Source organism: Phyllobates terribilis, unplaced genomic scaffold, assembly GCF_046119375.1.
Source record: "Phyllobates terribilis strain yellow unplaced genomic scaffold, ASM4611937v1 Scaffold_1__5_contigs__length_1240528914, whole genome shotgun sequence".
NCBI classification, from domain to species: domain Eukaryota; kingdom Metazoa; phylum Chordata; class Amphibia; order Anura; family Dendrobatidae; genus Phyllobates; species Phyllobates terribilis.
Window position 1 is genome coordinate 904017807 of NW_027362761.1, and position 18194 is coordinate 904036000.

The window sequence follows — 18194 nt, forward strand, 5'->3', positions numbered from 1 at the left end:
GCTCTGTCCACATTCACACTACTACAGATTTTAAAGTTGCTCCAATTACACCTCTGGCTCCTCTGTTTTCAGTATTATCCCTGAGCTCCAACACCGCCAGTTGGCGCTCAGAAGTGCCGTCTGCACAGTTAACACTTGCTGCCGTGTTATTGGGGTTCAGTAACGTCAGCTGTTCCCCTGCTGTGCGTACAGCAATTTCTCCTGTTCTGTCCACATTCACACTACTACAGATTTTAAAGTTGCTCCAATTACACCTCTGGCTCCTCTGTTTTCAGTATTATCCCTGAGCTCCAACACCGCCAGTTGGCGTTCAGAAGTGCCGTCTGCACAGTCAACACTTGCTGCCGTATTATTGGGGTTCAGTAACGTCAGCTGTTCCCCTGCTGTGCGTACAGCAATTTCTCCTGTTCTGTCCACATTCACACTACTACAGATTTTAAAGTTGCTCCAATTACACCTCTGGCTCCTCTGTTTTCAGTATTATCGCTGAGCTCCAACACCGCTAGTTGGCGCTCAGAAGTGCCGTCTGCACAGTCAACACTTGCTGCCGTGTTATTGGGGTTCAGTAACGTCAGCTGTTCCCCTGCTGTGTGTACGGCAATTTCTCCTGCTCTGTCCACATTCACACTACTAGTCTACTACTGATTTTAAAGTTGCTCCAATTAGGCCTCTGGCTCCACTCTGTTTTTAGTATTTACCCTGGGTTCCAGCACCGCCAGCTGTTTCCCAGCAGTGTCTCTGGCATGGGTACTCCCTCCTGCCCAGCCTGGATCCAGCACGCCAGCTGTTTCCGGGTAGTGTCAACGACACTTTGCCTCCAATGCGTCGTCCTGTCGTGTTGCGGTCTGGTTAGCCGACTCTATGGTGTCTGCAGTTTAGGTGACTCCTATGTGGGTTGCGGGATTTGGCAATGAAGGCTGGTTCCATAGTGCCAATAGAACAAGAACCCCCTGTAGGACTGTGGGTTTCGGTAACTGCGGCCGGCTCGCGGACTTGCAACTTTTTTTTTCATGGGTACCTTCTGTTACCCATCCGAGTTCCAGTACCGTCAGCTGGTTCTCGGCAGTGCCTTTGGCTTAGGTGCCTCCTTCTCGGTATCCAAGTTCCACCAACGTCTGCTGGTCCTTGGTAGTGCTTTCTGGCACAGGTACCTCCTGCTTAGTAACCGGGTTCCAGTACCGTCAGCTGGTCCTCGGTAGTTCCATTGGCTCTTGTACCTTCTGCTACCCATCCGAGTTCCAGTATCGTCAGCTGGTTCTTGGCAGTGTCTTTGGCACGGGTACTCCCTCCTGCCCAGCCTAGTTCCAGCATGCCAGCTGTTTCCGGGTAGTGTCAACGACACTTTGCCTCCAATGCGTTGTCCTGTCGTGTTGCGGTCGGGTTAGCCGACTCTATGGTGCCTGCAGTTTAGGTGACTCCTATGTGGGCTGCGGGATCTGGCAATGAAGGCTGGTTCCATAGTGCCAATAGGACAAGCACCCCCTGTAGGACTGTGGGTTTCGGCAACTGCGTTCGGCTCGCGGCCTTGCAACTTTTTTTTCATAGGTACCTTCTGTTACCCATCCGAGTTCCAGTACCGTCAGCTGGTTCTCGGCAGTGCCTTTGGCTTAGGTGCCTCCTTCTCGGTATCCAAGTTCCACCAACGTCTGCTGGTCCTTGGTAGTGCTTTCTGGCACAGGTACAGTACAGACCAAAAGTTTGGACACACCTTCTCATTTAAAGATTTTTCTGTATTTTCATGACTATGATAATTGTACATTCACACTGAAGGCATCAAAACTATGAATTAACACATGTGGAATTATATACTTAACCAAAAAATGTTAAACAACTGAAAATATGTCTTATATTCTAGGTTCTTCAAAGTAGCCACCTTTTGTTTTGATGACTGCTTTGCACACTCTTGGCATTCTCTTCATGAGCTTCAAGAGGTAGTCACCGGAAATGGTTTTCACTTCACAGGTGTGCCCTGTCAGGTTTAATAAGTGGGATTTCTTGCCTTATAAATGGGGTTGGGACCATCAGTTGTGTTGTGCAGAAGTCTGGTGGATACACAGCTGATAGTCCTAATGAATAGACTGTTAGAATTTGTATTATGGCAAGAAAAAAGCAGCTAAGTAAAGAAAAATGAGTGGACATCATTACTTTAAGAAATGAAGGTCAGTCAGTGCGAAAAATTGGGAAGACTTTGAAAGTGTCCCCAAGTGCAGTTGCAAAAACCATCAAGCGCTACAAAGAAACTGGCTCACATGAGGACCGCCCCAGGAAAGGAAGACCAAGAGTCACCACTGCTTCTGAGGATAAGTTTATCCGAGTCACCGGCCTCAGAAATCGCAGATTAACAGCAGCTCAGATTAGAGACCAGGTCAATGCCACACAGAGTTCTAACAGCAGACACATCTCTACAACAACTGTTAAGAGGAGACTTTGTGCAGCAGGCCTTCATGGTAAAATAGCTGCTAGGAAACTACTGCTAAGGACAGGCAACAAGCAGAAGAGACTTGTTTGGGCTAAAGAACACAAGGAATGGACATTAGACCAGTGGAAATCTGTGCTTTGGTCTGATGAGTCCAAATTTGAGATCTTTGGTTCCAACCACCGTGTCTTTGTGCGACGCAGAAAAGGTGAACGGATGGACTCTACATGCCTGGTTCCCACCGTGAAGCATGGAGGAGGAGGTGTGATGGTGCGGGGGTGCTTTGCTGGTGACACTGTTGGGGATTTATTCAAAATTGATGGCATACTGAACCAGCATGGCTACCACAGCATCTTGCAGCGGCATGCTATTTCATCCGGTTTGCGTTTAGTTGTATCATCATTTATTTTTCAAAAGGACAATGACCCAAACACACCTCCAGGCTGTGTAAGGGCTATTTGACCAAGAAGGAGAGTGATGGGGGGCTACGCCAGATGACCTGGCCTCCACAGTCACCAGACCTGAACCCAATCGAGTTGGTTTGGGGTGAGCTGGACCGCAGAGTGAAGGCAAAAGGGCCAACAAGTGCTAAGCATCTCTGGGAACTCCTTCAAGATTGTTGGAAGACCATTTCCGGTGACTACCTCTTGAAGCTCATCAAGAGACTGCCAAGAGTGTGCAAAGCAGTCATCAAAGCAAAAGGTGGCTACTTTGAAGAACCTAGAATATAAGACATATTTTCAGTTGTTTCACACTTTTTTTTTAAGTATATAATTCCACATGTGGTAATTCATAGTTTTGATGCCTTCAGTGTGAATGTACAATTTTCATAGTCATGAAAATACAGAAAAATCTTTAAATGAGAAGGTGTGTCCAAACTTTTGGTCTGTACTGTACCTCCTACTTAGTAACCGAGTTCCAGTATCGTCAGCTGGTCCTCGGTAGTTCCATTGGCTCTTGTACCTTCTGCTACCCATCCTAGTTCCAGTACTGTCAGCTGGTTCTCGGCAGTGTCTTTGGCACGGGTACTCCCTCCTGCCCAGCCTGGTTCCAGCACGCCAGCTGTTTCCGGGTAGTGTCAACGACACTTTGCCTCCAATGCGTTGTCCTGTCGTGTTGCGGTCGGGTTAGCCGATTCTATGGTGCCTGCAGTTTAGGTGACTCCTATGTGGGCTGCGGGATCTGGCAATGAAGGCTGGTTCCATAGTGCCAATAGGACAAGCACCCCCTGTAGGACTGTGGGTTTCGGTAACTGCGGCCGGCTCGCGGCCTTGCAACTTTTATTTTTCATGGGTACCTTCTGTTACCCATCCGAGTTCCAGTACCGTCAGCTGGTTCTCGGCAGTGCCTTTGGCTTAGGTGCCTCCTTCTCGGTATCCAAGTTCCACCAACGTCTGCTGGTCCTTGGTAGTGCTTTCTGGCACAGGTACCTCCTGCTTAGTAACCGAGTTCCAGTACCGTCAGCTGGTTCTCGGTAGTTCCATTGGCTCTTGTACCTTCTGCTACCCATCCGGGTTCCAGTACCGTCAGCTGGTTCTCGGCAGTGCCTTTGGCTTAGGTGCCTCCTTCTCGGTATCCAAGTTCCACCAACGTCTGCTGGTCCTTGGTAGTGCTTTCTGGCACAGGTACCTCCTGCTTAGCAACCGAGTTCCAGTACTGTTAGCTGGTCCTCGGTAGTTCCATTGGCTCTTGTACCTTCTGCTACCCATACGGGTTCCAGTACCGTCAGCTGGTTCTCGGCAGTTCCTCAGCCTTCTTGTACCTTCTGCTAGATTTCCAAGTTCAAGCTTTTTGAAATGGTTCTTGGTAATCACTCTGGATCTCCCTGACGAGGACCCTGAAGACCACCCCGAAGAAGACGAGGACCCCGAAGACGAGGACCCCGAAGACGAGGACCCTGAAGACGAGGACCCTAAAGACCACCCCGAAGAAGTCGAGGACCACGAAGACGACGACCCTGAAGACGAGGACCCTGAAGACCACCCCGAAGAAGACGAGGACCCCAAAGACGACGACCCTGAAGACGAGGACACTGAAGACCACCCTGAAGAAGACGAGGACCCCGAAGACGAGAACCCTGAGGATGAGAACCCTGAAGACCACCCTGAAGAAGACGAGAACCCCGAAGATGACAACCCTGAAGACGACGACCCTGAAGACCACCCCGAAGAAGACAAGGACCCCGAAGACGACGACCCTGAAGACGACGACCCTGAAGACCACCCTGAAGAAGACGAGGACCCCGAAGACGACGACCCTGGAGACGTCGACCCTGAAGACCACCCCGAAGAAGACCAAGAAGATGACCCTGAAGAAGATGACCAAGAGGACAAAGAACAAGAAGACAACCACCAAGATACAGAAGAACAAGAGACAGAAAACCAAGAAGCAGAAGTACAAGAAGCTGCAGAACAAAAAGCGGAAGAACATTAAGCATAATACTAAAAATCAGAGCAAAAGATATTATCTAAATTATAAGCAGAAGAAGACTAAGCAGTGTATGGGGGTGAGTCCGTTCCTCCTCGTGGCGCCCCTGGAAAAGACCTGCTGCTGCAGGCCAAACTGAACGCGGATAAATGCTGCTGTAAATCTTTTGTGACGGGCAGAACGAAAGGTGTAATGTTCAAACTTTTATAGATAACAACTACAGGAATGCCTGTCACAAATAAGAATATGATGAAGAAGAAGAATATGAAGAAGATGAAGAAGTAGAATATGAAGAAGAATAATAGTTGAATAAGAAGAATATGAAGAATGTAAAAAAAAGAATAATACGAAGAAGGTGAAGAAGAAGAAGATGAAGAAGGTGAAGAAGAAGTTGATGAAAAAGATGCTGATGCTGAGGATGATGAAGGAGAAAGTGTGGGAGAAGTAAAAAAGAAGGTGAAGAGCATGGAAGTAGTGAAACATAAATATCTGACAAAATATAAAAAAAACTTAACATAGTCAATATTTCCATAACTCAGAACGTCTTAAAAAAATATTAATTCCTGCTATTCCATTTGATTGGGCTAAACCTCTATGCCTTTATTGTCTCCCCCACCTCCCCCAATACATTCTACATTATTCTTAGTTGTTTTCCTTCATGTAGAATTAACCTACAAGGAAAGAAAGGGTTTATTTTCATTCCGATATTTGTGTGCCATTAACTTGCATTGGTTTCCGGTATCGGAATCGAAGATATCCGATATTTTTTGGGTATCGGTTCGATACAATCCGATCCGATATTTCTCGATATCGGAAGGTATCGCTCAACACTAATCATCATAGATCTGCTGAAGACCTTACCTCTAGAAGAAAGGAATCAGTGGCCAGACAAACTACATAACCTGGTAGATCTGTACAATCACATACCTGTGAGTTCCACCAATTGTACCCCAGCGTACATCATGAGAGCAAGACCCGGAAAGTTGCCCATGGACCTGGAGCTTGGAGTGGTAGAGCCAGAAGCAGACATGTCCACTGAAGACTGGGATACGACCCGTCAGGAGCAGTACAAGAGAGTACAGGCCTGTGTCGAAGACAGTCTAGATAGGGTGAGAGATAAGCAGGAAGCACAGTGCAACAAGAGTGCACCCGCAGAACCCTTAACACCTGGAGAAGTTGTGCTGAAGCGAAAGAGAAGAAACCACAAGCTTGACAACCAGTGGGAAAGAGAGCCTTACACTGTGTTGGATTCCAGGTTCGACAATTGAAAAAACTGTCTAATCAGTAAAGATGGAGGTAAGACAGCTGTAACAGTCTCAAGAGGCCACTTGAAGTTGTACCCAGGTCTATTGAAGCCACGGGAAGAAGTACCTCTTATAGTGACTGAAGAACCCAAAGAAGATGTACTCCATACTGTCTTAGGAGATTTTCCGGCAGATTGGCCTCAACTGGATGGAGCTGTAATAATACCAGTGATGCACTTCTACCAACAGCCAGAAGACCCTCCGCTGCAAGTAAGACCTGTAAGTGCCCCAGAAGAGCCTGCTCAGGAAGAATCCCCGGAAGAAGGATCACCAGTAGAAGCAGAGCCAGTAGGCCCAGTAACCAGTGTACTTGCCAGTCCCATCGAGAGGTTAAGACAGTTCTACAATTTACCAACACGTAGATCTGACAGGGTAGCAGACAGTACAAACACAAACATCAACAACACCCCAGTACTACGTAGGTCAACACGCAGTACAAAAGGCCAGGTCCCTGCCAGGTACAAGGAATAAGTAAGAAATGCCTGCAGTGTAAATAGTTACCCAGTTGGGTATTGCATATTGTTTATTATGTAAACTGAAATTAACATGTGCTTTTAGTTACCCGTCAGGGTATAAAGGCTCATAGGCTGAGGACTGTGAGCAGCCCAAAAACTTTATTTGTAAATAGTTGCACTCCCTGGAGTGCCCCTTCAGTGACCACAGAACAAAAACCTGTTTGGCGTGGCCGAAGACGTGGTCCAGCACCTGGATCACCTATGCCCTGTAGCCATGCCCAGGGCCTACATTGAGGGTTTTCAGGTGGGTCCCTCATGTTCCTTCATCGGTGAAATGGACACCAGGTTACGGGACTTACTGTAACTTTATTAATGTTATGATATTTGTTGTTATGATTATAATTGTTATTATTGTTGTTACCTGTTTTGAAAAGAAAAAAAAAATGCTTCAGTCCAGGAGTACTGAATTGTACTAGGGGGGAATGAGGCGCCCTGCTATGCACAGGTGCCACAGAACCCAGTAGGGTGCATGGATGGACTTCTCCACAAGAGGCCCTCACACATTCACACACCTCCACCCTACCACCTCAGACCACCAGAGGGAGCCCTGATAGGGATATATATATGGAGGGAGGAACCAGGCAGCTCAGTCAGAAGTTAGTTCAGAGAGCATGCTGACGCTGAGAGCAGCGAAGACGCAGCTCATCTGCTGCTGCCACAGTGAGGGCCCTGAGTGCGGCCGACGGCAAGGAGGAAAGGAGAGAGGAGTTGAGGGGGCAGAGGAGCGTACCAGGCTCACCCCGAAATATACACCGGACACCGGGTCCACGCCTACAGGGACCCTTTATACCCAGCAAGTCCCAGGCCGACCAACGCTGACTACTGTACCAGGGCTAGGAGTCACGGAGGCCCCAGCGACCAGGGAGAGTGATCTCTAAGAGAAGGCCCTACCACCAGGTCAACAGGTGCAAGAGAGAGAGACAGTAATTAAGCCAGGCCTAGCTCCAGGCAGGTCAGAAGCTTAGCAAGTGGAAGCAATGGATCAGGAGGCCCTATACCCGCTCACTGGGGAGAGTCCAGAAGTGCACCCTGCCTACCGAGTACCCTGGACCATACCTGCATCTACACCAGTAAAGGTACTGAAGCGAACCCCCGTGTGAGTGTCCGTCATTTCTTCCTGAACCGCCCTGGCCGTCTCTACCCTGTACCACCATCCATTACCCCACACTGCCTTGAGGCCCGCTCCACCTGTGGGGAGCCGTTCCATCATAAGCTGCCCTAACATCTGCCTCAGAGAACTGCTCCGCAGCGGCGGCTCCCTTTAGCTGCATTCCACAGGTGGCATCACGAACACTTTCCAAATCCCCTATAAATAATTCCCCTTTTGGGTGACCGCCCTGGGCCACGGACCGGGTCAGCCACCGCGATATCCCCCAGCAACCAGAGGCCCGGCTGTCGAGTACCCCACGGCCCTGGGGGCACGTCACTAGCACACAACCTTCATCCTGTCTCTCCTACATGGATGGGCTGAGGAAAGGAATGAGGAGGAAGAGAGGGAGGAGGAGATGGAGAATCGTCATCATGGTGGACAGGACACAGCAAAGTGTTGGCTGTAGGGAGCTTGGTCGACTTTATGTACCACTGCCTTTCCAGTGACCCTTGCATTATATTTTTGTCTTGGCCAAAAAAAAAGTAATGGTTGTTCACCCTACTAGACCCATGCAACAAGGAGAACTTTGCATTTCTCCTTTCTGAGGCGGAGAATTCTTCAAAAATCGTGCTATACCATAATGCCATTGTGAAAAATATGTTGAAAAAATTGCAGGGGGCAAGCTTCCTTGCCCAATTAAGGAAGAGAGGCTAGGGAGACACACAGAAGAGGCAGGAGTACAGTGTCAAAGGCCTGGGCTAATTTCATGACACCATCCCAGTGTCAAGGGCCTAATGACTGAGCATTTTTGAAAAGGAGAGAAAAGTTTTTAAAGATGGTCAAGCAATAACCTGGCCAGCCAAACCAGCGTACTCCCCAATTCCTCATCAACCTTCAACTATTGGGTCTCAAAGCTGGACACCTGGCATTAGCTGTCCCTCTATGCACTGGAGGTGTTGTGCCGCCCTGCCGCTAGCGTCTAGTCTGCGCATGTTTTTAGTGCCGCTGAAGGGATCATAACAGACAAGCGCTTTCGCCTGTCAACTGAGAATGCTGACAGGCTTACTCTGATAAAAATTAACAAAGCCTGGATTAGCCCCCACTTTTCCACACCACCAGAAGACAGCAGCACATAAAGTGTTTTTAATGTTCAATATTTCAATGAGGCCCTCCAGTTGTTGTCTTCAAGGGTGTATGGATGACCCACCTTATAATTTTTTCCTGGCTTTGCACTATATGTGCAAAGCCTTTATGAATGTAGAGGTACCACAACTACCCTTTCAGAATTTTTTTATGAGACCCTCCAGTTGTTGCCTTTGAAGGTGTATTGATGACCCTGCGTGTAATTTTTGGTAGGCTTTGCACTGTGTACAGAACTTTTATGAGTGTAGGAGTACCACAACTACACTTTGTTCACAATATTTGAATGAGACACTCCAGTTGGTGCCTTCAAGGGTGAATGGATGACCTAGCATGTAATTTTTGACAGGCTTTGCACTTAGTGCATAGCATTTATGAGTCTAGAAGTAACACTACATGACAATTTGAACAGAATATGTACGAGGCCCTCCTTTATATCTAATACAGGGTGTATCTGAGTCCCTCTTCCATCTAATTTTTGGCCGTTCTTGCTTCCTTCTTAAACTACACTGAAATTTCCAATATTTCACTAAAAATTTCAATTTTGGTTTACCTAAATTATTATTTTTTTTTAAATCCTTTTTAAATTTAGTTTTATATACAAGCAATTATACAGGACAGAATGTTTCTTAAAAAAATATTTCCAGTCATCTCCAATTTCTCGTCGATTTTGAATGTTTTATTGCCAGTCCTTAAAGTGGAGTAAAAGTGTGACACCATTGCTCTCAGTAGCGATAAGAGTCAGAGTCAGAGATGCTTTCAGGGGTCTTCTCCATGCTGTTCTCCTTCCTTCAACACTTTTTCCATCCATTTCAACATTTTCACTGCTCCCCAGACCTCCTGGTAGGGTCTGCCGGAAAAATGCTTGGATTTCCCATTGACTCCCATTATATTCGTTACTTGAAACGAGCATCCGAGCATTAGGAATTGTTTGGTTCGAGTAATGAGCATCCAAGCTTTTTAGTGCTCACTCATCCCTAATAATTATATTTTTTAGCACGTTTTTCATTTATACAGTTTGATATGAGCAATAATTACATCACTTCATTTTTATGTATAATTTTCCTCACATTGTCTTATAATTGTCACAGTTGTTCATTGAACTATTTAATAAGTATATCAAGGGAAAGTCTGATACATCAATGTGATGCATCATCAGTGGGTGCGCACGTCCATTTGACTCCTGATTTCTCATTATCCTTCTCCATTGTCTACATTGGTGACTGTGGACTCGATTGCGCATATGGCGCTGCTATTGGTCAAACTAGACCAGGCGTTCACATACCAGCCGGATATGAGATGTCATTGTGTGCTTCCTAACCATGCCCCCTGAGGAAGCAGGTAATGCGAAACGTGCATTGGTGAATTGTTGTGACGTGCTCCGTGAATTTACCATGGGTAATAATCTTATCCAAGTTGATTATAATAATTGAGTGTTTGCATTTACTTACTATGCAGAGGGAAATGTTTGCAGTTTACTCATGTGTGTTGTAATTACTATCCATTTCCAACAACAGGTAATAATCTTGTTTATGTTGGCTACAATACTTAAGCATTTGCATTTACTTACTATATAAAGAGAAATGTTTGCAGTTTGTCCATAGGTTGTAAGGCAGCTACAGGATATATAGTTGATGGGAGGTATGTGTCACAGAGATGGTTGTCATCTGTGATGTAATCCTGGAGTGTTGCTCTAGTGCACATAACACTAAGAGGCTTGTTTGGTGCATCTGGGACCAGGTTAGAGGCAGCCATGAGAGATGGGCGGGTCTAGCTGCCCACTTACCTCATCTCTGGGTATTGTTAAGAGGTTAAAATGGAGTCCTTTGTTTGACACATGGTCTGTGTATGGAGGGAGAAGGCCTTCCGTGTGTTGTTGTCTCCAGACTGAGCCAATGTAGTGGATGCTACCTAGCCTGTGTGCCTACAGGACTGGCTAACCAGAGACTTTGTGTAAAGTACTGTTTTCTTTGTTTTGCCTGCATTAAAGGCTGTTTGTTTTCCTTCTGCTTATTCACGGTTTATGAGGTAAAAAACGACACAGACATTTAAAGTAAAACGCCTCCTGTTTGCCTCCCGATGCACCAAAGTGAGTAGAATCCCTACAAGGTGTTGTAATTACCATTTACTTCTAATAACGATATTACCTTACATACTGCCATGAAATCGTCCATGATGCAGGTTTATATATGTTAGATTCTTAATTTGTATGTGTGGCGCCCCTGAGGGTTCGGTCGCCACAGAGGTATTGCATCTCACCCAGAGGTGTGGTATCTCACTCTCAGGTAAGGAAGGAGTATGGCTCAGGACCCTAACACTACATCCACTACACCACATTTCCGGGGGACAGGGCTACAATGCTCCTACGGGAGAGCACAACTGTCCCTGATCCCTGGCTGGAGTGGGGAGGAACCACCTAGAGAGGGGGAACCAGTTAGCGGATGGGTGGAGGACATAGATCCTGGGAGCACTGGAGTAGGAAGTATAAAAACAAGGAACCATCTTGGTTCAGGGAGTAGAGAGAGAGTAGTGGTGAGGAGAAGTGACAGGAGCAGAGCCTCTGTACGAGCTCTGCTCCACAGGCAGGCCTAGTCAAGAGGCCTCAGCCTGAAAGAGGAAAGAGAGGAAAGAGGGAGCAGGAAGGCTCCAGGACAGGAACCAAAGAGACCCCAGGGATACGGGCCGTGCAGCTGCCACCCGTACGCCCGTCGCTGCCAGGAGGTAGGGGGGTCAGGCCAGAAGAAGGGAACCGGATCCCTCAACCATCAGAGACTACAGGGCTCAACTGGGAACCGGAGGCTGCAGCACTTTAAGTACAGCAGGCCATCCACACCAGCCACCAGGAAGGTAGCCACATAGGGCAAGGGGACGGAACACACGTCGCCCGCCAAGGCCCGAGGACACTGGACACAGGTGCCACTAGGTGTGAGGTACAAGGAGAGAGGCCAGAGAAAGGTACACTGAACGGGGTCCTGATAAGTGCTCTGGAGATACCTGAGGGTGGACTGAGCCCCTTACTGAGTACGCACAGCACGACGTGGGAAGTTATGATCTGCAGTATAACTTGGAAACTAACAACCGTGAGTAAAGACCCTGGGACGGCATCATCTTGTCTCCGTGTTTCTTACCGCGCCAGCACTCACTGCACTGGGACGCCCCGCACAACCACCATCATTCACCTGCGCTGCCCTGAAGCTACACTCTTCGTGTGGGGAGTTATACTACACTTGCTGCACATACCACCAGCTTCAGTGGACTGCTCCGCATCGGCGGTTCTCCATAACCGCAATCCACAGGTGGCGTAGTCGGACTATATAACTTATACACATAGACTACCCTGGTTTGACCGCCCTGGGTCACGGACCGGGTCGCCGCCACGGTGACTACTAGCCCCAGCATCTGCAAGGCCCGGCTCCGGGTATCCCCACGGCCCAGGGGGCGCGTCATATGTATCTTCACAAATAATAGATTTCATAAAGGGATGTCATTAATAAATGACAGAGATATATTTAACTGGCATACCAGATCCAAAATTGTAGTAGCAGGAAATGTACCCAACGTGTATCGCTGTCTAGTGTTGTCAGGGAAAAAGGGACTAATCCTGATGGAACAATTCCCTTTATGCAACAAATTTTTAATTAAAGTGTTCCTCTTTACAGTAAAGGGTAAAAGGATTTTTTCCCCCCAGAAAAAAGCACTCACTATAAAAATGAATCTATAATTCGAATTCTATCCCTTGGCATGTGTTTTTTTTTCATTATATTCTAATAATACTTGCACTCTAAGAATTAGTGGTAAATGTACGATAAGTAAGTGCATATACATTTAGTGACTGGAAAATGCAAACATTCCTATGAATATATAGTAGGTATATAACTTGCATAATGTATGGACATGATCTTCCACATCCGTACAGATTAACCAGACACACAAGTGCCAATGTGGTCACTGTTTTATGTATACATATTACCTATTACGTATGCACAGTGGCAGAATACTTCGTCCGTCTGCCCTAAACCCCTGTGGCTATTGGTAAAATTCCTGACAGTGGGAACATCTGTATGGTGTTTTAATGTTCAGGTATATTTTCTATCTTTATTTTACTCACTTATATCTATCGACACTTCATATAACATTCTGGTAGGATATCTGGCTTCTTATAGAGTTACTCATAGTCTTAGTTTTTGTTGAAAGCATTTATTGTAGACTGCACTTCCCAAAGGAACAAAACTTATTTTAGTTAATGATGGTAGAACTTTAGGATGGAAGGAAAAACAATAGAGTATGGATCTTTAACTGCGCTGCCGAAGACATCATATAATGAAAAAAGAGATCCAGGAGTTGATGCGTTGAAAATTGCGGTTTTATTAGTCAACGTGTTTCAAAGTTCACAGACTTCATCAGGGTTGAAGAAGTCTGTGAACTTTGAAACACGTTGACTAATTAAACCGCAATTTTCAACTCATCAACTTCTGGATCTCTTTCTTCATCATATGATGCCTTCATCAGAGCAGTTAAAGATCCATCCTCTATGGTTTTTCCTTCAATTGCATGTATCCTGAATCTGCAGCAGCTGTTTTACTGAGCTTTCTTTGGTGTTGTGGCACACCACCCTGCAAGGTGAGCACATCCCTGCCTTCATGAATAAGGTGCTTAACCGAAACGCTTTGGTCTGGTGCTAGTACCCCTCATGCATTTTAGTTCTATTGCTCCCCAGAATTCTTTTTAACATGTGTAATAAATGTTAAGTTTTACTTACCTGGAATGTAGCATGATGCTGGATCACAAACCAGTCTTCCTTCCATTATATACTGCAGATCCACTCCCATTCATTTGAATATGGGCAAATATGTAGTACATGGCTGCAGCCACTTTAAGATTGACAGAGCTGTCCTCCACAACTGCTAATACTGCAGCACCGGGAAGAGCTGATCAGTGAGGGTGCTGGGAGCCCATCGATCTGATATTGATGACCTATCCTATGGATAGGTCATAAATATAAAAAGTAGTCTACAACTCCTTTAAACAATCACACGGCCTATATGATACAGTTTACATAGAACATCTTACATTCTAACATTTCAAAATAGGGATCCCATGTACACTGCTCAACAAAATAAAGGGAACACTCAAATAACACATCCCAGATCTGAATGAATGAAATATTCTCATTGAATACTTTGTTCTGTACAAAGTTGAATGTGCTGACAACAAAATCACACAAAAATCATCAATGGAAATCAAATTTATTAACCAATGGAGGCCTGGATTTGGAGTCACCCCCAAAATGAAAGTGGAAAAACACACTACAGGCAGATCCAACTTTGATGTAATGTCCTTAAAACAAGTTAAAATGAGGCTCAGTATTGTGTGTGGCCTCCAAGTGCCTGTAGGACCTCGCTACAATGCCTGGGCATGCTCCTGATGAGATTGCAGATGGTCTCCTGTGGGATGTCCTCCCAGACCTGGACTAAAGCATCTGCCAACTCCTGGACAGTCTGTGGTGCAACGTGACGTTGGTGGATGGAGCGAGACATGATGTCCCAGATGTGCTCAATCGGATTCAGGTCTGGGGAAGGGGCGGGCCAGTCCATAGCTTCAATGCCTTCATCTTGCAGGAACTGCTGACACACTCCAGCCACATGAGGTCTGGCATTGTCCTGCATTAGGAGGAATGCAGGGCCAACCGCACCAGCATATGTTCTCACAAGGGGTCTGAGGATCTCATCTCGGTACCTAATGGCAGTCAGGCTACCTCTGGCGAGAACATGGAGGGCTGTGCGTCCCTCCAAAGAATTGCCACCCCACACCATTACTGACCCACTGCCAAACCGGTCATGCTGAAGGATGTTGCAGACAGCAGATCGCTCTCCATGGCATCTCAAGACTCTACTACATCTGTCACATGTGCTCAGTGTGAACCTGCTTTCATCTGTGAAGAGCACAGGGCGCCAGTTGCGACTTTGCCAATCCAGGTGTTCTGTGGCAAATGCCAAGTGTCCTGCACGGTGTTGCGCTGTGAGCACAACACCCATCTGTGGACATCGAGCCCTCATACCACCTTCATGGAGCTGGTTTCTAACCGTTTGTGCAGACACATACACATTTGTGGCCTGCTGGAGGTCATTTTCCAGGGCTCGGGCAGTGCTCCTCTTGTTCCTCCTTGCACAAAGGCGAAGGTAGCGGGCCTGCTGCTGGGTTGTTGCCCTCCTATGGCCCCATCCACGTCTCCTGGTGTACTGGCCTGTCTCCTGGTAGCGCCTCCAGCCTCTAGACACTACGCTGACAGACACAGCAAACCTTCTCGCCACAGCTCGCATTGATGTGCCATCCTAGATGAGTTGCACTACCTGAGCAACTTCTGTAGGTTGTAGAGTCCGTCTCATGCTACCACGAGTGTGAAAGCACAACCAACATTCAAAGGTGACCAAAACATCAGCCAGAAAGCAATGGTGCTGAGATGTGGTCTGTGGTCCCCACCTGCAGAACTATTCCTTTATTGAGGGTGTCTTGATAATTGGCAATAATTTCCATCTATTGTCTATTCCATTTGCACAACAGCATGTGAAATTGATTGTCAATCAGTGTTGCTTCCTAAGTGGATAGTTTGATTTCACAGAAGTTTGATTTACTTGGAGTTATATTCTGTTGTTTAAGTGTTCCCTTTATTTTTTGATTAGTGTAGATGGTGATCATTTTAAAGTTCTTGCTCAACTCAATTAACTAACTTAGAGAGGTGATGCTTCAAAATTGCATCCCGCATCAATTATGGTTTTCAATTCTACAAATGAGTTCATTTGTTCTGTGGATATATGATTCCACTTGACATAATGCACTTTATGATTTTGTGGCAGCAAAAGAAAACAAGTTTGGATATTTGATACAGTGTTACAGGATATCTTTATACCTCATTTAATCACATCAGTGGAGCAGAAACCTTTTTAGTACTTTGATGATTCAATTGTTTTCACGGGTTTGATGGTAAATTAGGTGTCTTATCATGCGCTCCAGGGTGAATCTTCTAGCTATAAATCTATAGTGTGAATATTATCTCTCCCGTGTACCAGATTGAAATTTGGTGTAGAGCCAAACAGAATTTATTTATTCACATTTGTTATATCTCAGAAGATCTATAAAGCTAAGTTCTATATTATAAATGAAAGCAAATTAAAGGGGCATTACAGTTTTATCAAATCACATTTATAAAACTTATACCATAATACTTATATGATTTTCCAAATTGCTCATTGGCTATAGGATTGCTGACTGCAATACTGTGAAGGTTTCTAAATTAAAACTGTAAACTGAGAAACCTTTGAAGATCTGAAAATTGTCTGTTTGTGTACTTGATAGGGGCAATCTTTTTGTACATGCATGTTTTCACTTATATGTTAATATATAGTCTAAGAACATGCATGAAAATTTAGATTAATTTTAGATTTGGTTATTAATAGTTTGACCAGTTTTTTATAATAAAAAAATATTTGTTCACAACTTTCAGACTTCAACAGGTATCGATGTTGCAAAATTTTATGACACCTCAATATATGGCTCACTGACAAACAAGCTTGACACAATTTTTTTTATCCAATTCTGTAGACTATAAACTGGGCTACTGTCAGGTTGCTCTGTATATTGTAGTCTGGCAGCTCATAATAGGGCTTCCATTGGCATGCTTTGCATTAGCCACTGCATCTAACATATCCCAGGAGTTGTGCTGACCTTTAACTGCTATACTGGGAACTGGACTTACACAGGGGCTCCTAGGTTGGGTCCACAGAGTGGCTACTGGCCAGTGGAGCAGGCTGGTAGGGGATGGTCAGAAATCTTAGTTGAATACCAAGAGTCCAGGAACAGAATTTTCAGGCAGCAGAATAGTCAAAACACAGGCTGAGACCAGAAATAGGAATCAAACTTGAGCAGTGGCAAAGAAACAGGAACTAACAAGAGTACAATAACTTATATCTGGCAATTAGAGGTAGGAAAACAGGGTTTTAAAAAATGTGAGCCCCACCAAGGCACACAGGAGGGAGTAATTAAGATGACCAAGTTCAGGAGTTAACAACAACTTTCTGTTTGAATGACACTACTAGTCTCAGAATATCAAACCAAATTACTGGACTGCATCACCCAGAATGATGGCGATGCACCGCAGAAGCAGAAGGATTGAAGAATGATTTGGATGCAACAACTACCTAGAATGTGCTTTATTTCATGCAGATTATTTACATCCTCTTCATATTGCTCATACGGTATATGTGGCTGGTCATCTACATACAAAAAGGCTTCACAAAAAGCATGGCCATTTATCACATAATCCTCAAACTAGTCTTGAACATAAGTCCTGACTTACCCTTGTGTGCGTCCGAATGTGCATCTTTAAACCGTCATTCTTACTGAAGGCTTTGTCACAGTAAGGACACTGGTAGGGGCGCTCACCTGCGAAGAAGATAAGCATCATAATTACCATATGCAGCTCATGGATGGGGAACACTACCCTGACACATCAGGAAAGCACAGCATGACTATGTCAAAGGAGGCACATTCTTCCAGCTTGAGGTTCATGTTCATTTATGAAATGAGTGAAAAAGAGTGCAGAGATCTGAGCTTTTAAAAACTTCACATAAAAGAACAAAAGAACACACAGGCTACATGCTGGGCTGGATCAAAGCTCCTCTTCCCGTTGCCTGATGTTTTCTAACAACATATGAATGCATGCAGTGATATGCTAGGCAAATATGACAGTCCAATAAAGGAGTGAATTATGAACCATTTTGTTGTGGCTAGTACTGTTTTTCTTTTTTTTTTCAATTTGCTGCTTTAATACTCTTCGTTCTTAAGGAGTGCGAACATCTCCACACATCTGTTGAACATTTCTGCCATCTGGATTGGAAACATCACATTTAATTACTATAATCAATTTCTGCTCCTGCGCTATACTTAACTAACAATGTACATCTAGTCAGGAACATGTTACTGTGTAGTTTTATGCAATGAACAACATCATGGAAACCATAAACGTCAGAGCAATTCTGCTTAAAATGGCTTAGTCTAACATGCCTTGAATAGTCCATTTCACATGAGTAGTATATTAGAAAACCACAACTTCATACAACTATTTATATTACATATTTGTACCCTCTCGTGCTGGAGCGGACACAGATAGAAGAGAGCTCCTGTGGAAGAACAATATATGGGCCCTTTGCACGCCAGTAGCTTATCATAATGCACAATTCCACTTGCTTTGGAGGTGAAAATAGGCACCCTTAGCTCTCGGGCCCCTGTGCAGCTGCACAGGTTGA

At 45.4% G+C, this 18194-nt stretch overlaps 1 protein-coding gene across 4 annotated transcripts in view; it reads right to left on the minus strand.

Moving 5' to 3' along the window:
- PRDM5 (PR/SET domain 5) overlaps positions 1–18194 on the minus strand; it is a 330811-nt gene that overhangs the window by 83211 nt on the left and 229406 nt on the right. For all 4 annotated transcript variants that reach the window (XM_073655558.1, XM_073655566.1, XM_073655553.1 and 1 more), the window contains one exon: positions 17246–17331. In XM_073655558.1, the coding sequence (XP_073511659.1) occupies positions 17246–17331 (86 nt within the window). The remainder of the gene's footprint in view (positions 1–17245; positions 17332–18194) is intronic.